The 22,117-nt window shown below is 62.1% G+C and overlaps 1 protein-coding gene across 1 annotated transcript in view; it reads right to left on the minus strand.

The window, feature by feature from the left end:
• The window catches only part of NEK6 (NIMA related kinase 6), a 53,298-nt gene that overhangs the window by 18,577 nt on the left and 12,604 nt on the right, over positions 1-22,117 (minus strand). The window contains exon 2 of the mRNA XM_056138663.1: positions 1,681-1,799. Coding sequence (XP_055994638.1) covers positions 1,681-1,770 — 90 coding nt within the window. The 5' untranslated portion in view covers positions 1,771-1,799. The remainder of the gene's footprint in view (positions 1-1,680; positions 1,800-22,117) is intronic.

Consider the following 22,117-nt stretch of genomic DNA (forward strand, 5'->3'; position numbering starts at 1 on the left):
CACTGCCGCTAATTGCACTTAACTATGTCATTACCTCCTCTGGTATGTGTGACGGTGCTGAGGGGGCCGGTGGGCCTCGCCCGCCCGCCACCTCCTTGCCTCGCTCTCTTGAAATAATTACGGGGCTTGCCTCTGCCAAATGAGGCTGTAATTAACCCTAATTGCTCAAAATGCAAGTGGCTAATTCTGGGAGATTAATCAAGGGGGGCTCCATTGTTAGCGAATGACTTAATATGACAAATTGCTACACGGCTCCATGAGGCCCCGCCGTCGTCCCCAGCTCTCAGCGACACGTCCTGGTGGGCTCTGACCTGTAGTGTCTCCAAGGGCTGCCCCGGTTTCTGGGTTCTGCCTTCCCAAACTCCACACAGGGGCCCCGGGCCCCCGGCGGTGGTGGGAAGGGAGAGCAGGGGGAGCTGGGACGAACTGGAACTATCCATACATCTGGATGGAGGCATGCATGCAAGCCCATGCGTTATGTTCTTTCTGGCACCCCTCTCAGCTGGATGCAGCCGGCCACCAGGGAAGTGGGCCTTGATGAAAACTCAAGTGCTGGAGGTGGGTTTCAGCTCTCACAACCTCCCTGATCAGGTACCATTGTGCAGTGTGGAACCTGAGCAACTGTCCATAACCACCTTGCCCAGACACCACTTGAAGTCACCTGGGGATCGATGAAGAGGCCGTGGCCAGTTTTCCACCACTCGGGAAGGTCATCGTCTCTTGAGTCTTTCCCTGATTTAGGTCTCAGAGCCCTGGGACATAAGCCCAGGTCTGTGCCTGCCTCTTCCTCATGCCAGGCCGCCCACGGGACCCACAGGCATCTGCCCTTCTCTGTCCTTCACAGAGTTTAGCAGCCGCGCCTGAGGCCCCGCCGTTCCTTCTGTCCCGTTTTCTTCTCTCCATTGGCCTCTCAGCCAGCCTAAGTGTGGGGGAAGGCTAGACTGCGGCATGGCTCTTACAGAGCACTGCATAGCACGTCCCCTGGGAAGGCAGGCCCAGCCCTTGGGGTCCATGGGAGGTGAGGCCAGACAGGACAGTCGGGGCCCATGCCCAGGTGGGGGGTCAGCATCGAGGATGGAGCAAGGTGGGCTGGAATCTGAGGCATCTGGATGGAGCTTGAAGGAGAGGGCCAGGAACAGCATGTGCAAAGGCCGGGGGGTGGGGGTGTGAGCAGCCCAGAGCCACAGAACCCGGGGAGCACTGAGGAGGGAGAAGGAGATCCAAGGAAGGCAAGGAAGGAAATGGGCATCCCGGAGGCTCTGGGGTGCAGGGAGAGAGGCTGGAACGGCGGGACACAGAGAGGCAGAAAATAAGGAGGCGCCTAGCCCCCAAGTCTGCCCTTTCTGTCTCTGTCCCCTCACTCTCCCCAGGGCCTCCACACCCACCCTTCTAACCGAGGCTGTTCCCAGGAAGACAAAACTGTTCCAGGCACACGGAGCCCAGAGCTCAATGCCCATCCCGGACTGGCACCAGGGAGACTTCTCTGGGTGCCACCAGGGAGACGAAGGGCTGACCAGCTTAGGTAGGGAGCTTCCCGTCCCTGGAAGCATTCAACGTGAGGCTCTGTGTAGGGGCTACTGAGGGGCTTCCTGCAGGCGCAAGCACTTGGGCAGCTGCCTGGTGGCTGCGCTTCTCGGAGGGTTTCTCCCAGACTGCAGAGAGGAGAAAGGGCTGGCTTACCTGCGGGTCAGGAGGGTGTGCGGGCCCCGGGCCATGGCCGAAGTTGTTGGGGCTCCCCCCGGGAGGCAGCTGGCCGGGCTGTCCTGCCATCCTGCATGCCAGCCTCACAAGGGCACGGGCTGCAAAAGAAAACAAGGCTTTTCTCACGCGGGCACACTGGCTCCCGGGGCGGCTGGTGGGGGCACTTCCTGTGTCTGATGGCCCCTCGTCACAGAACGGGCAGGGCGGTACACACCATTCCTCCACCAGGCTGTGCAGCTTCGACGCTGGTGGGGGAAACTGAGGCTCCAAGCAGGGAAAGTTTGTTTGGAGGCCCGTCAGCCAACAGAGTCTGGAACTCAATACCCCCAGCTGTCACCCCCACGTGGGCCTGGCTGGCAGCCTGAACTCTCAGGAGAGAGACCTTGAGTCTGATGCCGAGGACCACACGCCTGTGCTCAGGGCACCAGACATGGGAAGGCAGCCTCCCCCCATGCCTGCCCCGGCCACCTGCCCTGCAGGAAACTGGGGTGCAGCAGGGCCTACATCCTGCCCCCCCCCGACACCTGGGCTGGCTTGGGCCGTCACACCAGAGCCCATGAGAATGCTGGTGCCACTGGAACTGGAGCCAAGGGCCTGCCTGAGGGGGCACTCTCTGGGCAGGGGGCAGGGACCCAGGGCCACCCGATACAGCCATCACCCCTACGACTGTCACCTCCCCCAGCAGAGCGATGTCCAGACAGGGCCCGTTGTGGCCCGGCTGCGTGCCTCTGGGGGACCACCCGGCCGCCTGCACTTCCTGAAAGTGGGGTGCAGGAGGGACGCTCTCTTGCCCACAAGCATTTCTTCAGCCCCTCCCAGGTGGGGGTACGCCTGGTCTCACACTGCACCCTCTTCCTCAGGGTCCCCTGTCTCATCGGGGTCGGATTCCAGGGAAGCCCCCTAGGATAGATCCGACACGAGCGTCTGCCCCCCACCCCACTATGCTCCTGCACCCCCTTTACATGGCTGTTCAGGGAGGGGGGAGGGAATGAGCACCAATGAGTAGGGGAGGGGCTGCAGTCAGTGCTGGGGAGGCCCCAGATGCGCCCTGGCTTGGGAGAGGAAGGGTGCCCCAGACCTGCAGCTGCCTGACCCCCGCGCCCGACCCCCTCTGTCCCCATTCTGGCCTGGGATGTGGGTGTTGGTGCCCTTTCTGCCTTGGGACCCTCCACTTCACAGACTGTTGGTGGGGAGACCACCCTCCACAGCTTAGACAGAAGAAGGGGGGAGGGACTGTCCCAGGCAGCAGCCTGAGGGTCAAGTGACAAAGTGGACACGGCTGCTCCATGCTCTCCGGAAGCCGAGTGGGGCAGGGGTCATGCGGGGTGCTGGGTCTGAGGCCCCTCCATTTGGCCCCCAGGTTGCTTCCTGAGATGCAGATGGATTCAGGGTACCCTGCAGCTGGTGCCCGCCTTCTACACCAGAGCTCCCACATGCGAGCAGGCAACCTCCAGGTGGCACCGTCAGGACTGGGGATGCCGGGCACCCACCAGCAGCTCCTGGAGGCGGTGACTCAGGGGATGGTGCCCCAGCTCGAGGGCTGCAGGGAACAGCGTGTCAAATGAGCAGGTCAGTGAAAATACAACCTGAGTCTTGGCAGCTGCTCGGGGCTGCATCCAAGACCCCTGGGGAGACACGCCTCGGGGGCACCTCGGGGCAAAGGCTGGAGGAGTATGAGCCCAGCTGGATGCTCCATCTTCATTCCCAAGCCCGTGGTCACATGCCCCCTTGCCCAGGCTTCACTCCTGACCCAGAGCCACTTCCCCTGCCCTTGGCTCAGCTCCTTCAGGCTTGGGGACTAGATGGTGCCTCCTCCCTGTCCCCTGTGACTTGCAGGGGACAGAAACCTAGTTGGTATGGGGATGTCAGCACCAAGGGCAGAGTGGGTGATCCTCCTCCCGGCTCTGGGGCCCCTCAGAGGCGCCAGATGACAGGCTTCAGGGGCTCAACTTGCTGTCATGCCAATGAGTGAGATCGGTCCACGGGTCCATTTTATTTTATATTTTTTTTATTTTGGGCGATGCTCAGGGGTTACTCCAGTCTTGGCACTCAGTAGTAGTAGTAGTAGTAGTAGTACCTGGTAGTACTTGGGGGACCATATGGGATGCCAGGGATTGAACCCAGGTTGGCTGTGTGCTAGGAAAGCATCTTACCCGCTGTACCATTGCTCCGGCCACGCGCCCCCATCCCCACCCACATGGGCCCATTTTACAGATGAGGACACAGAGGCCCAGTGCCTGCTCCAGACCTTGCAGCTCACATGCAACATGGGCACTGGGGCAGGAGTCCACCCCACGGAGGCTCCTGTGTCCCAATCCCTGCCCCACGTGGCTTCAGTGATGACAATCCCTTCCCAGGGCTCCTCACAGAACAAGGTCCTCTATTCAAAGAATGGGGTCAGTGCTGGGGGAACAGGAGGTCCCCAGGGATCTGGGAAGGATTGCCCGTGGGCTCCTGGGCTTGGGCAAAGGACTGTATGTCACTATTAGAGCCAGCTGGACACGCACCTCAGTGAGAAGAGGGGGGGCCTCAGTGTGGAAACAGCCGCTAAGCAAGACTCTGCAAGCCCCAGCCCCTCAGTGTCAGGGAAGGCCCCTCCAAAGAGTCAGGGGAGGGGAACTGGCAGGTAGGAGGGGGGAGAAAAAAGGGAAGAGGATCAGTGAGAAGGGAGGAAGCAGAGAGGGTCCTGGAGTCCCCCAGCAGGTCAGCCCCATGCCCTCCTGGCTGCTGGCCGACCCATTCCACAGATGGGAACACTCAAGACCACACCAACCAGTAATCAGAGAACTGAGCGTTCTTACCTGGATGCCGCTAACGCCCCTCTGCATCCCAGATAGCCCACAGGCATTTCAAAGAATTTGCATGACTTGTCAAGCCCCAGGGGGTCAGCTGAAATTCCGGGGGAGGGGGGTCAGCTGCAGAAGGAAGGGGGTGCAGACAGATGGCGCCTCAGAGAGCAGGAGCTGCCTGTGCCCACAGTGCCTGCAACGCCCCAGTCGGGGGCCAAAAATCCATGGAATGTGAGCGCGGGTGACTGGAAGCCCCATTCCCCTCTGTGGGGGCTCCCAGCCGAGCCCCTGTGTGTGTGTGTGTGTGTGTGTGTGTGTGTGTGTGTGTGTGTGTGTGTGTGTGTGTGTGGCCACAGGCACTGGGCCGGGCTATGAGCAAGGTCCATTGCAGCCTGGCTGTCTTCGACCTCACAGCCTCAGTGTTGTCAGCAGAGAAATGAGCTCCCCCTGGTGAGTGCCCCCCACCCCCCTCCCACAGCAGATGCCAGAGACAAATGCCCACTGCCTGGGGCCCAGCGGCATGGCCAGGGCACCCCCGATAGGGGATGGGGGGGTTCAGCCAGGCCTGACGGGTTTCAACCCCGGCTTCTCCCAAGCAGCCTGGGTGGAGCCATCACCCCCTTGTGTGGGGGAGAGAACTGAGGCTTCGGGTAGAAATAGGCCCTGCCAAAGTCAGGCCCCGGCGGGGGCACAGCTTCCCAGATCACGAGGCTCAGAGCCACATAGGAGAGAAACCGACTCAGCCCCTGCTCAAGGCTGGGGCAGGACTGTCCCCTCCACACACAGCAGCCTCCTCAAAGCCACGCGCCAAAGCCGTGCTGGGCGCACCCTGCTTCCCACATGCCCCCCAGATGGAGCGAGGAGAGCTTGCAGTCTCAGAGAGGTCAGGTCACAGGCCCCAGGAAACACAGCAGGCCCTAGACAGGACCAGTACTGGACACCAAGGGAGGGGGGCGGCCTGGAGCCCCCAGCCTGCACTGCCTTGGAAGAAAGAACAAACGAAGAGGCCAGGAGTGAATGAAACCCTGGCGCCTGGCCCAGCCTCCGTTCTCTGCCTGGTTGTGGGATTGGCAGATACTGGCTGTCTTGTCGCTTGACCGGAAGCAGCGCGGTCTTGGGTCAGTCATGGGGCCTGGGAGTGGTGGGGGACACGCCACAGATGGTGTCTGCCTTCCCGTGTCCCCTCTCTGCCCCCTCACACTGCTCAGATTCTGCAGTTCCACACAGAACCCGGAGCCTGGCCTTGGCAAGGACCCCCTCGAAGGTTGGCACGTTTCCCCAGACAGACTGCCAGCCCCCTCCTCAGGGAGAGCTGCCAGGCCTCTCCTGGGGTCTCTGACCCCTCCTCACCACTACAGACCCCGAAGGATCCAGTCACGGAACCGAACGGGGGCACCGGCTGAGGCGAGTGCCCCGGGGTTCAGGAGCACCCACAGGCCCTTTCCTGCTCCCCTTAGCTCACCTGGTCAGGGGTCCCTCACCAGGCTTCCAGGCTGCCCACGCCCGGGGCCTGAACCAAGGCAGGGACGCTCAGCATGTGAACGCTGACCCGCCGTGGTGCCCCCAAAGCCCACAGCACGCAGATCCTTCCAGGCCGATCTGCACACGCACAACCGCACACGAGCACTCGGGGCCGAGTCTCACATTCACAGCAGGACCTGGTCCTGGAGCTCTGTGTCCTGCCTCCATGACCCCAGGCAGCGTGGGCACAGGGCCCCTTGGGCATATCTCTGCAGGCATGTCCTAATCTGCCTCTGAAGCAGGGCTGACCCTCAGCCGCCACCAGACACCTGCTAATCTGACACCTGGGAGAGCCACTGGATGACCTTTGGACCATTCCCAGAGCCCGAAGGCCTGAGCAGGAACCCTCACCTTCAGACTCGGGGCCTCAGAAGTCCCCCCACCTGGCTGAACCTTCACTTCTCTGGCCACCTTCTTTGTCCTCCTCCCCGGCTCCTGATGCCCAGTTCTGGAAGGAAATATCCGGGCACTGGGGGCAGGGCACCCGGCTCAGGGACCCACCCGGCCCTGGTCTCCTCTTGGCAAGGTCTCTGGCTCAGGGGCAGCTGCAGCTGGGTGAGAGGAAGGCAGGAAGGTCCTCTGGGTGGGGGTGGGGGGGAGGTGTGTGGGAATCACTTGTTTACCCGCAAAGGAACTGTGGCTCAGGGAAGGCACGGGACGTGCCTGGGCCCGGCACCTGATAATTGGCTCCTCGGGAGTTTGAACCCAGATTCTACACTTCAAATTCTGGGTTTCAATCTCCTTTCCCGGAGGCAATCCTTGGAGACCACCCTAGTCCTGGAGCTGGTGGGGAGAAGGGGCCTGTGAGCCCTTCTTTAAGAGAACCTCCCCCCTCCTCCCCCCCTCCTCCCCGATCTCTTGAGGGATGTGAGTCAGGGCAAAACTCCCTCCTTCAGAGCTCAGCCCAAGGCACTTCCCCCAGGCAGCCTTCCTGGACTCCCCGCACACCCTGTGCCTTTCCAGCCTCTCTGCCCTCGTTCAGCTCCTTCACTCCTGCTCCCATATGGCCACCTCTGGGGCAGAGAAGAAAGGCCAGCCAGGACCCCAGCAGAAGGGCCAGTGAGTGGGGGAGCCACAACACAGCCGCGGCTGGGAGGGAGAAACCTGGGGTCACGCACGCCTTCCCGCCCTGCACCCTGGTGCCCTTGTCCCCAGGCTCACAGAAATGCATTTTCTGCCATCACCTGCTACTACTTCACAACTACTTCCCTGCCCAGGAGGGGGGGCGTGCCCTTCACCTCCCCTCCTGTGCCTGTTTGGGGGTTTGACAGGTGCCAGACAGGCAGGGACGCAGGGCTGAGTCCTGGCACAGCCTCAGGTCATCACAGGGGAGCCCAGCCGAAGACAGCTCCGCCCCCCACCCTGGTGGGTGGAAAGGCCACGCCTGGCCGTGCTGCAGACCCCCCTGTAACCCCCACCCAGTAGGTGGTCCTGGGGACTGTGGGGCCGAGCAGCACAGCCAGGCCTCCGTGGATGGGCCCAGACATCTCCGGGCTACGTCCTGAGATGTGAAGCCAACCGGGTCCTGGATCCCTCCGGCCAGTACCTTGCAAAGTGGCTGCTGGGGCCCAGGGGTCTGCTGGCCTCTCTGTGCCAGGGCGGGGGAGGAAGAGGCTGGCCCCTCTGGGCGAGGGACTGCCCCTGCCCTAGCCTCGGGCCAGCCACCACCACTACCCAGAGAGGAAACTCCCCCACCACGCACCACTCCAAAAATAACGCAGCCGGCTGCCACCTCTGAGGGGTGGCTTCGGATCAGTCACCTCCGGGATCTGGGATAAGGCTCAGGACATGGAACCCTTTGGGTGGCCCCACTGTCCCCTCCAGGAACCCCAGGCAGGGGTGAGGCTCACTGAGGGCGGCCCAGGCCCAGCCCCCGGCTCATGCCCCACTAGGCTCTGGGTGGGAGCAGGGCTGCCCACACCAGGTGCTCCGTTCCCACCGGGACCCCCAAGGATCAGCAGGGAGAATAGTTTGCTGTCCCTTTAAACCCTTAACCCTGCCTTGCCTTTCTCTGCTGAGCCCCAAGAGTCGGCTGTGGGAGAGGAGGGAGCCCCAGGGGTCCATCTAGGGGTCATGGTTACTACAGCAGCTGGCAGTGTCCAACGCCCTCCCCCAGGACTCTAGAGCACCCCCGCCCCCTGGTTTCTCTCTCCCCTGCCAGACCCCCCTGAGAAGAAGCTCCCATGGGCTTCTGATCCCAAAGGCCCTTTGAGCTTTATTTGGGGGGGTAGGGTGGGCTCTCTAGACACACCCTGCAGTGCTCAGTGTTCAGGGGCTGCTACTCCCAGCTCAGTTCCCTGCGGTCACTCTGGTGGGGGGGGGGGGGGAGAGGGCACACGGTACCAGAGAGCAAAGCCAGGTCTCTCTCACACACTCCCAGCACACGCTCGGCCCCAGATCTCGGATTCCCCTGGGCTCTTACAAGATCCACGGGAGAAGGCTCCAGAAATCGGAAGCGCGTGTGAGCCTGTGTCCTCCCTGGGGAATCTGGCCAGAGAGACGGAGGACAGCTCCAACAAGGCCAGGATGGCCCAGGTCAGGCTCCTCCTCCGGAGCTGGTTGCCCCCTGTGCCCCCCCTGCCCCCGCCGCCGCCCCCCGCTGGGCCCCATCTGCAGCTCAGTCGTGAGCCTGGCACCAACATATGGTGGCACAGGCCCTGGGAGTCGGAGCCAGATCCTGGCACCGTGCTGGACCGCCTGCCAGTCGGGGTGACCGCTGGCCTATGCCAGATGTGGGCACTCGGAACAACCATCCTCAGCCTGTTGGGGGCGGGGAGTCTGTCCTCCACAGGCCCACTCGGGGCGGGGAAAATCCATGCTCTGGACCTGGGGTATGGCAGGAGGGGTCTACAACCTCGGCGCTTGGGAAGCCACTGTCCTCTCCCAGAAACTCAGAGGGAATGGCCAAGCATTTTCCAAAGTGACCGGAAACCTGCCCCCCCTCCCCTGCCGCGTCCCCCCTCCCCAGCATCTCAATAAAATAAACCTCAGCGCTCAGCAGGCGAGAAACCCGCCTCAAGATTTACATGCCTCAAGATTGTGGGGCGCGGGCGCCGCAGGCTCCTTGGAGACTTGCTGTTTCCTGTGACTTTTATTATCCATTATATTCCGGCGTTTACGGGGCCCTGCTCCTGGCCTGGCAGGAATATCACCCGTGGCGGCTCCGAGAGGACTTAATATTCCACGACTGTGCTGCAGCCATCCCGCCCACAGCCCTGCGCGACTGCAAGACCCCTGGGCTTGCAGGGACGCCGTGGGGGAGGGCTGTGGATGTCAGGGGCATATAGGGACCCCTGCCCAAGCCCTCTGCTGTCCCGAGCTGGACTAAGTGCTAATGCTGTGTTCTTCCTGAGCATGCCAGGGGCTCTGCACAGGAAGGGGGGACAGGGGCTGGGGATAGCAGCTAATCTGCTACGTTTCAGGGAGATGGCAGCTGGGCAGGAAGACTTACACGATACGGATCAGGGAAGTGAACGAACCCGCCCGACTCCCCTGCCCAACGCCTGGGCAAGGGTGGGAGGGAACCTTGAGCCTGCACAGCAGCTGGGGAAGCCCCTCAGACCGACGGGTGACTCCCTCTTCCTCTCCCATTTGCTCTGAGGCGCAGGTTAAGTTCTTGCACGTGATGTGCCTCAGTTTCCAGACCTCGAAAATGAGGCGTCCCTGAACTCTTGGGGGTTTCTGGGGGTTTGGAACCTCTCTAGGGAATACTGGTTGGGCAATGCATGGCATGCAGCTGGTGCTTAATAAATGGTTGCTATTGTCATGCATCTGATCAGCGGGCACGGAGTGTGGACTGTGACACTGTGAGTGGGATGGGAGCAGAAAAGCCCCCGTAGGTGGGTGACACAGCAAATTCTCCATCTCAGGGCAGGTCTGGAATGTTCTGGAAAGTCTGTGCAGGGGGTCTCACCTCCCATGTCCAGAGAGGGAGTGGGCAGAGCATCTACTTCAGAGATGAGGAAACAGATGAGGATGGTGTGTCCGAGGCCCCTGCCGGGTTGGGAAGTTGGTGGGGCTGGGTCCCCGGAGTCCATTACCTCCTGTTCTGGACAAGCCGTGCACCCGCCACAGAATCCGGGGTCTGGCCAGGTGACTCCATGGTGCCAGGTGCCCCTGAGAAGCTGCCGCACACAGGAGACCAGGATTCGGGGAACCCTAAGATCTGGTTGTAGTCTTCGTCCCACCTGATTCCCAGCCTCCCTCTGCGAAGGCCTGGGACAAGGCTGCTCTGGGTGGGGGGGAGCCGAGAGTCCAGCTCCAGTGTGGCCCCACATCCCACTCCGTCCCCTGCCACCACCAGCACGGACAGGTCAGTGTTTGCTGGGCAACACTGAACAGGCTCTGCATCAGGAGTTACACGCATGGAAGGAGTGGCCGGGAGGAGAGTGGTCAGAGGAGTGACCGGAAGGAGAGTGGCCGGGAGGAGAGTAGCCAGAGGAGAGTGGCCAGAGGAGAGTGACCAGAAGGAGAGTGACCAGGAGAATGGCCGGGAGGAGAGTGGCCAGGAGGAGAGTGGCCAGGGGAGAGTGGCCAGAGGAGTGACCAAAAGGAGAGTGGCCGGGAGGAGAGTGGCCAGGAGGAGAGTGACCAGAAGGAGAGTGACTGAGGCTTCTGTCCACTTGGGCCTGCACGTGGCAGATGGTGCTGGTCCAGCTTCACTAAGAGGAGACTGAGACCGGGATGTAGGGGTGGGGACAGTCTGCCTCATGCTGGCTGCCCGCCAGAAGTTGGGGAGCCCCCAATCCCGTCCTGTGCTGACCTCCTGGGTTGAGCCTGGCTGCCTGCCGCACCCACGGGTGTCTCATTCAAACAGGGGCCCAAACCAGAGTGGGCAGCTCTATGACATGAGTGCCCGGAGGGCTGCGGGCAGGCAGAGGGACGAGCCCGCACCGTCACCCTGTGTTCTGGGGTGGCACTTGGAGGCCGTCAGGCTTGTCCCTGACCATGGCGGGCGGGGGTGGGGTTTCTCGTTTCACAGATGGTGAAACTGAGGCCCGGAAGGGGAGGGGGTGTGTCAGGGGCACACAGCAGGGTCCCACGTCTCCACTCCGTGGTTGGTTGTTCCTAGCCGCCGGTGCTGGAGAGGGCAGAGGGGGACGCAGAGCTCTGAACGGGAAGCGAGGGGGCAGGGGGATGCGGGAACTGCCCCTCCAGTGCTGAGGCTTGTGGGCTGAGGGTCACGTGGTTTCCTCTGAAAAAGGGAGATGCGAAAGATCCATGGGGGTGTGTGGGGGGAGACGTGGCCACGAGACCAGCATGTGGAGTTGCAGCACCAGACCAGAGACCGGCTGCTGAGCCCAAATGAACTCCTTGCCCTCTCTGGGACTCGGTTTACCCCTTCTGATGCAACTCAGTCATGTTAAGCCACTTACCCCGTAACAGCCCCCGGAGACAGTATACAGGGGAAACTGAGGCACCATGGGGGGGTCACCAATTGATCCTAGAGACAGGCCCTTCCATCCCTTTACTTGCCGCTGTCCTGAGCTGCCGCCTCCTTCATGAAGCCCCCTTTTCCCGGTTTCTTCAGCAGCCTCTCTAACCACAGTTCATGAGAACTTCAGAGGCCCCTGGGGCCACCCCCTGCCGCCCCTTTGCGTCCCACTGGGAGCCTCCAGCCAGTGCGGGACCACGTGGCCCTGCTCTGAGGTTCATGACTTACTAGTTTTTTTCCTTTCCCTGCTGGGCATTATTCCTGGGTGCCCACATAAGCAAGGTACATGGGCGACCTTCTCCCCGGCCTCTGCTGTCCACTCAGGTCAACTCACGCTCAGGCCAAGTTTGAGACGGCCGGAGGGAAACTGCCCATCGGGAATCCGAGAAAGAGGAAGCACCCGCGCCTCTGCCGGAAGAGCTCTCAGGAACCAGGGCTGCCCACAGAGGGGCCCACCAGCCCCATGGGGCAGGTGACTCCTGAGAAAACATCCCCACAGAAGCAGGACAGAGTGGCTGATACCCGCAAGCTCAGCCCTGCAGTGGCCGAGGGACTGAGGTTCCTCGCACTGCTCTTGCCAGTGCTCTCCAGGGTAAGAAACACTCGGGCAAGCAAGGACAGTCACTGTGTCCCCGCCTTCCAATGCCAGCCAGCCATGCCCTGCTCATACCCACCAGGTCGGCGGGGAGAGGGGTGCCTGGCTCTACTTTGCAGCCGGGGAAACAGAGGCTGTGAGAGGCACAGCCAGGAGACAGCAGTGGGAGCAAGACCTACTGTCCGGTGAGTTCTGGACAGCCTGGCAGGCCACAGGCATTCCCCAAGCACTCCAGCCACACCACCCATGCTGAGTTCTGTGGGCAGCAGGGGTCATCCCTGGTCCCACCTGGAGGCGCCTTTTCCCCGCCCGGGCTCGGGAGAATTCCTGCAGAGGAACAGTGGGGAAGGGGGCCCAAAAGCAGCTCAGGCATCTGCGTGGATGCTGCACCTGATGTTTACTCAGAACAGGTCGCAGCTCCGGATGGAACAGCACGGGTGGATTCCAGCAGCAGAGCCCGTGCCGAGCACCCAAAACCCCCAGCAAGTAGCGGTTCCACGCATGAAAAATCTCAGCAGAGGCTGTCTGAGGCCCCGAGGAACCCAGCTTGTTTTTTTTTCTTTGCGGGGGGGGGGGGTGGTTTAGTGTCACACCTGGAAATACTCAGAAGCCACTCTTGGCCCTGAGCCCCGGGATCACCTCTGACAGTGCTAAGGAGAGCATACGGGATGCTCTCACACACACAAGGCAAACGCCCTAATGGCTATGCTATTGCTGTGAATTCCCAGGCTGAGTTTTTTTTTTTTCTTTTTGGGTCACACCCGGCAATGCACAAGGGTTACTCCTGGCTCTACACTTACACTCAGGAATTACTCCTGGCAGTGCTCAGGGGACCATATGGGATGCTGGGACTAGAACCCGGGTCAGCCACACACAAGGCAAACGCCCACCTGGCTGTGCTATTGCTCCAGCGCCCCCAGGCTGAGTTTTAAGACAGATTCCCAGCGGGCCACTGAGACAGTTCCAGGGCACTCAATGGACAAACATGCGCGAGGGGTGCCCGGGTGCTGGCCAGGGCTCCCGTTACAGAGGGGAGTCTGGAAAACCCAGCCCTGCCACGGGAGGGTGGGCTCTGCAGACAGGGAAAGGAGTGCGCCCTCCAGCTTGGAACAGGAAGCAGCTCTGGAGGGGGAGCAGGGCTGCTGTGGGTGGAGGGTCTGGTCTGGAGGCAGAGCCAGCCCACAGGATCCCGGCAGATGCCTGCACTGACTGGGAGAGGGGCTGGGCGAGGGGGTCATGGCTTTGACCCACCTTGGGTCTGCAGAAGGGAGGGAGGTTCTGGGAGCAGAATCCACAAGGCAGGTGATGCAGGGCGAGGAAAGGGGGTAAATGCAGGACTGGGGGCTCCGGATGCCCTTTCCTGCACCCCCATACCCTACTCTGCTTCCCATGGTACTAACCTTGCTATAAGTGGACCCCAGGGGTCACATGATGATCCAAAGCCCCAGATATTCACCTGCAGTTTCCTCCACCCCTTCCCTGGTCATCTCAGGAACCCCCTGACAGGAGGAAGGAGACACAGGAGAAAGCTCTGTCCCCTGGGACATGATTTCAGTGCCGGCTGGTGACTCCAAATGTCCAGTTGAGCACAGACCATGGAGCCGTCACCCAGACAGATGTGGGTTCACGGATGGCACCCTAGTCTACAGCCATACCACCCCGAACGCGCCCGATCTCATCCGGATGGCACCCTGCTGCCCCTCATTCACAAGCATGGCGGGTTGCTGTCCAGGCCAGGAGGGGCGGTTCCCCCAGCTCAAAGGAGCAGCCCAGATCCAGCGATGCACCAGTGCTCAGTCGCTGGCTGTCTTAGCCACAGAGGCAGGGAGCTCAAGGGGCAACATCTCACAGGGTCCGAGAGTAGAGCCCTGTGCTCAGGCTCCTCCCCTCGGGTCCCCAGGCTTGTCTCCTCAGCCGGGAGAAGCCCTCCCCAGCCTGGGATCCCAGGGTCCGTGGGTCTCCCTGGCAGCGCCGTCCCTGGCTTCCTGGGGTGGTCTGGGCTAAGGGCAAGCAGACATGATCCCCACCCCGCCGGGACTCACGATCCGTCTCCATTAACACCCCGCGAATGGGCTTCTCCTCGCCCCTGATCCTCCCTCCTGGGGGGTCAGTTGGCCACACTCTGGGCAGCCTGGCACTGGGGGAATGTGGCCTGCTTGAGGGAGGGGGGCGTGGGAGATGGAGTCCATCGGGGGGCTCATGGAGGATCCGGAGGCTGGGGCTGCCGGGCAGAGCAGGGCACGGGCTGGCAGAGGCACTTGGGAGAGGCAGTGAGGGCAGGTGGTGGGTGCCGAGCACGCTGGCAGCCACGAGGAGCTGGGAGACCCCCGGGAGCGGCCCTGTCCCCTCTTCACTACAGACTCGCAGCCTTCAGGACTGAGTACAAACCCCCTCAGGGAGCTCGGGGCTGCCACAGCCCCAGCACAGCTCTAGACCCCCAACACTCCCCGGCTGCCGGGGTCTCGAGGGTGTCAGAGGAAATCAGCCAGTGCTTCTGGGGTCGGGGACCTCCCAGGGCTGTAAAGCGCCCCCCCTGCTCCCCCAAGGCCTGGGAGCTGCAGGCATCTTCTGTGTGAGGGTCTCTAGCCCGAGAATGGCCTCATCCACTCCCCTCCAGGCCAGAGCAGAGGACCGGACCCCAAAACATAGCCTGGACCAGTCTGAACTAGGGGGCCCATGGCAGCCCCCATGCCCGCCCACTGAGGACAGGGATCTTGCCCAGTTGGAGGGAGGTGGCACCCGTGGGCAGGATCAGGAGGGAAGAAACAAACACTGAAGTGCGGGGTTGGGGAACGGGGCAGGGCTGGGCTGCTGGGAAAAGGAACTCAATGTGTGCCCAAGGCTTGTCCCCTGCAGGTGATGAACAGGAGTCGCCAAAGCTACCAAGAACATGGGAGAGGCCACGAGGCAGGCCACAGGGGGGAGGCCACATGGGAGGCCACAGGGGAACGCCACAAGGGAAAGCCACGGGGCAAGACACAGGGGAAATCCACTGGGGAGGCCATGGGAAGGCCTCGTGGGAGGCAGCTGCCCTATGACCCAGGATGAGCTTTCGACACCCTGGCCCTGGCCCCAGTCGCAGTCGGCCGGTGCTGGCGAGCGGGCACCACGTGTGTGGGCCGGGGGCCAGGAGGGCTGCTGAGGAATACGGCTTCATCGGGGCTTCTTTTCCACTAATGCAGCCATGCCAAGCCCCTCCCGGAGGCTGCGGCAGAGTCTCCTGCCGGGCTCTCGGCCATGCTGGGGTGCTCACGGAGAACGGTTTAGGGCGCAGTGGGGCAGCGAGCCTTCGACGCAGGTCCCGGCTGCCAGGCCGAATGAATGGCTCTCTGCCTCCTGCCATCCCGCACACCCAGGCCGGGCCGGGCCGGGCCGGGGTGGGCCCCAGGCTCAGGAAGCCAGAAACTCTCTCTGCTGGGCCGGATGCCCAGATTCCTGCGGCAGTCACAGGACACGTGGGCCGGCCAGAGCCACAAGTGTGGACTTGAAGTTTCTCTGGGCAGCGGGGAGCTGGGGGACATAGGCGGGCACACGTGGGGTTCCTGGAAGCTGGCTCTGAGGGGGCACGGGGTGGCAGAGCCCCAAAGAGTGAAAGGCACTCGATGGGAGTCTGGGGGCGGGGAAGGTTTTTCTCATAAGGTTCATGTAGCCCTCAGGATCTGTTGAGTGATCTTCTTGTGAAAGGGCAGTCAGGAAGAGCAGGTGCCCACTGAACTGGCAGCTCAACGCAAGGGCCCGAGAGGCCAGGGACGCTGGGACCCTCCAAGGCCACCTTGAGGTACCGGGGATGGAACACGGGTCACGTGCCTGCTAGGATGCGCCCTAACTGCTTTACCTCCCAGCATCAGGAGAACTCAGCTCTCTCCCCGGCACCAGCGGAGCCTCGCCAGCTCACGGGAGGGCGACACAGACCCGAATGCTCCAAATGCTGCCATCTCCATGGCAGAGGGACACAGGGGCACCGGGACAGGCCACCAGAGCTGGGGGCCACTGCCATACACTTCAGTGACCCTCAGCAGGTGGGTGGGGCCCCATCCTCCTCTGCATGGGGAAGGGTCTCTCTCCAGAGCCACACAGATGAGGGTGCTTAGTGGGCTGGGCCGGGGGCCTCGGTTGCTTCCCAGGATTCACGGGCACCCCTGGAGTACCTGAAAGACCCCTGCATTTTCCAGAGGGAAAGCTGAGTCTCATAGTGTACCCCAGAGGCCAGCCTGGCCCCCGAGAGGTCAGAGATGTGAAGTAGGGAAGGTGCTGGACCTCTGAGGAAGGTTTTGGCGGACCTCTGAGCCCCTCCAGGAGTGATCCCTGAGCACTGTCGGGTGAGGCCCCTGAACCAAAATGTGTTAATCAGTAGACGCTGGGGAGGTGGCTCTGTGGGAGAGCACTTTTCTTGCCTCGCGTGTGTGAGGCCCTGGGTTCAATCCTCTTATGTTGGGCTGGGGAGAGGGAAGAGAGTGAGACTCCAGAACACCGTGGCCAACACTGCACCCTGCACCTCACTCTGGGGGTCCACAGACGAGGGACCCGCCTGGAAGTCTCCTCTGACACCTGAGGCAGAAGAAGGACCGGGTGGGTCTGCCTGCATGTCTCCCCAACATCCAGGGCAAGAGTGCAGGGTGGCTGTGGTGGCCCCGGGCAGAGAGACATGCGCTCAGAGGTGGGTGCGAAAGGCCCTCAGCCTCGTCCTTGCATCTCTGACCCCCTCCCCCCTGCTGGAAAATGGGTTCTGGTGACAGTCCAGTAACGCTTCATTCCGGGTCGGGAGAGCGTGAGGGCGTCTGTCGGGGCTGCCTCTCTCACCCCCGGGTGCAGCACCTGAGGGGTTCCAGGGAGGTCCCTGCTCCACCAGTCTCACCCCTTCCACATCACAGACACCCTCAAGCGGGGCCAGATGGGAAGGGGGGGTGCCTTCTGGACCACCCTGGTGTCTGGGGGTCTATGGCAGGGGCCACAACCTGGTAGGAAGGGCCAACTCCTCCTGAGGGCACCACCAACCCCACACTCGGCTCCACCCAGCCTGCAAACAGCCGAGCACCCAATGGCCACTGAGGCAGGGAACCCGGCCCTCACCCACCCCCCCACACTGGGAGAGGGAAAACCAGGGCCCATTGCCTCCAGACCAATCAATCACGCGTCAGCCCCAGGGGAGACAGGAGTGGATCCCTGTGATGACACGGCCGGGGCATGGAAGCCACGGATACACAGGGATCAGTGTACAGTGTGCAGAGACTGACTGGGCGGAGGGGCGGGGGCGGGCTCAGCGGAGACCCCCCCGCCCAAACACACACACCCGCACCCCCGTTAACTCCAGCTTCTCTGGTCCCAGGAATCAAAACAGCTTCTCTGCCGGGAGGGAAAAAAATCGACATGCCCAAATCCAGATTTAGGGGGAAATCACACCTTCCGCACTCCCCCGCCCCCCGCCCCTTCCCAAAGCGGCGCTTTGGGCGTCACATATTTTATCATTGATTCGCACGTTGTCCCCAGCATGGGGGAGGCGCTGCGCCTTCACAGGAAAGCCGCTGCGAGAGGGGGCCTCCCCCCCCACCGTGCTCCGCGGGAAAGGGCCGGGTGGGGGCTGGGGCTAGGGGTGAGGTAGGGGGGCTGCACTGTTCTCTGTGGGGATGTAGGTCTGGGGGACGCTCCACACAGCCCTCACTGGGATCCTGGCCTGAGCCCCTCCCCCCCCACACACAGAGCCTTCACTGGGGGGTACTGCCCTGAGCCCCTCCCCCACCCCTCTCTCTCTGTCTCTGTCTCTCTCTTTCTCTCTTTCTCTGATCAGCCTCCCTGTCTCTGTAAAGGCCATCCAACAGGCCTGAGCCCCCACCTGCCTGACACATGTCACCCACCCCATCTCTTTCCATGGCCACCCACAGCCCTGCCCTCTGACCCCCCTGCCCCACTCACTCCTACCCAGCAGAGATGGTACCGGCTCAAGGGCTACTCAGGGACCCGGCGGCTGCTGCGTGACCTTAGGTCAGTCCCTGCACCGCCCTGAGCCTTGGGTCCATTGCTAAAATGAGGCCAGTGGACGGACAGCCATAGGAGACACCCGTGACTGGGTCCCTGTGCCCACGTGCCAGGGGCAATGAGCGGAGGACGGGCTTGGGAGAAGGCAGCTGCTGACCGTTCTCGAAAAAGAACGATGTCACAGCCCGAGAACTGGCTTTCCCTCTCGACCTCCTGTGACACTCAAGGCCACTGCCCACTGGGGCACCTGGTGGCCGAGAGCCCCTTGATATGTGTTGAGCTCATGGCCGCAGCTGCCCACTTTATGCTGTGCCCACTGCAGCCTCCAATCCAGGCCTGGATGATGCTCCTGGGGCGAAGGTCTGAGGAAGACCCAGCGAGGGCCCAACTCGCCCATCTCCAGGATGGCCGCCAGGAAGTTCCTCCCCATGTCCCAGACAGCTGGACCAGCTATGAGGTGCTCTGATCCCTGGGTTTCCAGGCAGTGTGCAGTGGGCTGGGGCTGAAGCCACCCACCCCGATCCCCAGCTCAGCCAGGCCAGCTCCCCCCGTCTCCTCCAGCCTGGCATCTGCAGCACTCTTGCATACGTTGGGGGTGACCCCCACTCCCTCCGACACAAGACTTCCAAATGCTCAAATGCTGGGGTGACCCCCACAGAAGGGAGAGATGCCCGGAGCGCAGAGGCAGAGCCCAGGGTAGCCCAGGGCCGGTTGCTGCCTCTTCTCCTCCTGCACACACAGCAGACATGGCTAATCAATCGCAGAGCCAGGTCGGTCCTTTCTGCAGGGTGGACATTCCCTCCCCAGGGGCCTCCTCCCTTCTGGGATCGCTGACAGAGAAACCCACCTCTGCCGGGGTCAGCGCTACCACCACAGCCCCAGAATGCCCGCCCACTCGGTGGAATAGGGCAAGGGGGGCTGTTCACATCTGCGACCCCCAGCTGGCCTCGGAGATCCATCTCGGCCATTTCCTGTGACCTCGGGGGGGGGGGGGGCTGTGGCTCTGCTCCCAGTGTCAGCCCAGAGAAATAGACAGACCCCTAAAGCTACCCCTTTCTAGAGCCCTGGGACGCCCAAGCGAGTTCCCGAACTCTTGGGGCTGGTCCTGTTCCCTGAGTGGGTCGGGAGACACCCCACTCCCCCAAACATACCTGAAGCAGCCAGCACAGGTCTGGCTCTATTGAAGGGCCCCAGAAAGACCCCCATTCACTCCCTCTGAATTCAGGGGTCTCTATGCTCTGCACTGAACAGAGGGGAGACCACCCTTTCCCACCCGCCAGGACATGGGCCCGGGCCCACCGGCCGCCCTTCCCCTCTTCCCTGGGTTCCCGACCATGCAGTGCCTCCTCCTCAGAGGAGTTTGGGTTTTTTCCTTTCTTTTCCCTTCTAAGCAAAACTGCTCGCCCTGATCCTCCCTGGTCCCCGAGGCAGCTCCAAAGGGGCCATCGCGCGCGGCAGGAGCGATGGCGGTAATTCTGTTAATGGGAAGCAAGACGGATGGTCCTCCGCGCCCCAGCGAGCGCAGCAAAGCTGGCGCGGCTGCCCCGGGGGACGGAGAGTGTTACCCGAACATGCCCTCCTTGGGGGCCTTATTAGGTCTTGAAAGAGCTGCCACACTCGCTAAAACCTGCTTTTGCCAGCAGAAGCCTCATTTTACAAATATACAACAACAACAAAAAACCTGTAAGTGGGAAGAAACCCCCAAAGATCGCGCTCCCCCGCTGCGGCCGGCTCGGAGCCCGGCTCAGAGCGGAAGTCTTTAGCCTCTGGGCTGGGGTTTAACAAATGGGCCTGCCCGGCCGGCTGCCGGCTCGCTGCTCGGTGAACACCAGCCCTCACGCCGTTTAAGGACACGGGGGATGGGGAACATTTTCTTTTAAAAGGACGGATTGTTCCGGATGCTAGGAAACCCGATGGTCCTTGCGTCTGTCCCAGGAGGCAGGTCTGAGCCAGAATCTCTCATGTCCCACGGCCTCCCCCGTCACTTCACCATTCTTGTCTGCCCTGTCCAACCAGCGGCCCAGGGCAGGGCGAACACGGGTTTCCCGTTTCCGTGTTGCTTCAGAGGGCTGGCCTCTCTCTCCTGGGGGCTTGAGCTGCTGAACTATTCCTGGGGTTCGATTTGACGCCCCCCCAGCATGAAAGGGGAGGTAGAGGATAAAGTTGTTATGAAGACGGGGCAGTGGAGGACAAGCAGCTACATGGACAGAAGCCAAGCTCTGGGGTGCTGTGTGATGTTGACACCTCACGCAACCTCTCTGGGCCCCGACAGCTCGACCACAGGGAAGTGGTCACTTTTCAGGCTTTCTGCTCTTTGTGGCTGCTACTCTGGCCACAATCGGTGGCACAAGGCCCACTGAGCTTCCGGCACCAGTGGCTAGTTTGCTGCCTGGGGAACCCGAGGTTCACCCTCGAGTAGAGAAGGGCTTTAGGGGCCGTGCTGTTGGGGGCCAAAGCACAGAGTCCCGGAACAGTCAGCCAGTCCCCCACCCACGAGCCCTGTGCAACCGAGGCAGACCACTCGCTCTGCATAGCTGCAAAATGCAACGTGAAGGACATGCCACTGGGGGGCTCGGGCGAAGGTGAGCGAGGGCTCAGTGCCAAGGACCCAGGGTGGGTCCTGGCAGAGAGTGAGAACGGGCAATTGAGCGTTGGGAGGGCCTGAGAAGACTCTGGTTCCAACTGGGAAAAGCGCTTTCCAGAAAGCAGAGTCCAACATGACAGCGGCCCCCGAAGAGCCTTCACTGAGCCGCTATCCTGGCCAGTTCCAGGATGTTAAGTCCCCAGAGGCAGTCCTTGGGGGAGAAAGAGGGAGTTTCATCCAGCAGGCTGCGCGGGGTATGGTGACCCCTTGCCCCCGCCCAGGTCGTGTCCTCCTCTTGTCTCCAACACACTGAGAAGAAGCCCGGAACGGAACGTGTTTGACTTAAGTCCCCAGCCTGAAGACTGGCTCCCTGGGGGGCTTGGGGGAAGGGGTGGTCATCTCCGGGCATGTGTCCCAGTGTGAGGAGCTGGTCCTGAATCACTGTCAAAACAGGAAGGACCCCCAACTGACCCTGCACTGAACTGCCCCGGGAAAACTCCCCCGAGACAGGCACTGAGGTGGCCCCTGACTTCGCCAGAGGGGTCCCCAGGAGAAACCGAGAGGTGGAACTGTGCCCAGGTCTGTTCCAAGGGGCGACGAGGTTCCAACTCCCGGTTGGTGAGTCTTGTTGGCTCAGCACTAGTAGCCACAGACTCGGCACAAATCTGGGCGCTGTCCGGCCTCCACGGGTGCCTGTGGCAGGCCGTGGGGATGGAGGCTGAGCTGGCCAGGGGGCCCCCCATCAGCCCTGCCTGGGATGGTGCAAAGGGCACTGACTCTAATGTCAGACACTGGAGGATGAGCTCTCAACGTACTTTTGGCGGAGAGGGGGACTCCCAAGTGGCACTTGGGAGGCCCGGCAGCCCACACCCTGCCCCAGCACTGGCTCTTTTCAGCCAATCAGGCCGAAGGGGTGCAGCTGGGGTGCCCTGGGCCATCCTGGGGTTTCTGTCTCTGCAGAGGGCTACCTGTAATGCAGTGCTGTACTGACTTGCACCCCCAGGGCCACTGCCACTGCCCCCTGTCCCTGAAGGCTATTGAGGAACCCTGGCTCTGCAGAACTAGAGGATACCCCGGAGGCAACACTCAGAACCCTCCTGAACCCCCGTGGTGGGGCACTGATTTGCAGCCCCGATGCTAGGGGACTTCTGGCCCAACACCAGGATGAAGAGCGGAGAGGAAACAGCAGAGCAGGGCTGGTGCCAGGGGTGGAGGCAGCCCCAACTCTGTACCACGTCTGGCGGGCATATTTAGTGTGTGGGGGGCGTCCCTTGGGGAAGGAGCAGGATCCCCTTGCTGTAAAGGGAGGGTCCCCCCACCTGACCTCTGAGCTTTGGGTTCTCCTGTCTGAGCTGTCCCCACCAGGCTAGGGCACGGGGCATGCACAGGGGGTGCCCTGTAGTGCCCTTCCCAACAACTCTGGTTTTGTTTTGGGACCCACACCTGGCGATGCTCAGGGGTTACTCCTGGCCCTGTGCTCAGGGGTCACTCCTGGTGGTGCTCAGGGGATCATATGGGGT

The sequence above is a fragment of the Sorex fumeus genome, unplaced genomic scaffold (assembly GCF_029834395.1).
Source record: "Sorex fumeus unplaced genomic scaffold, SorFum_2.1 ptg000129l, whole genome shotgun sequence".
NCBI lineage: Eukaryota > Metazoa > Chordata > Mammalia > Eulipotyphla > Soricidae > Sorex > Sorex fumeus.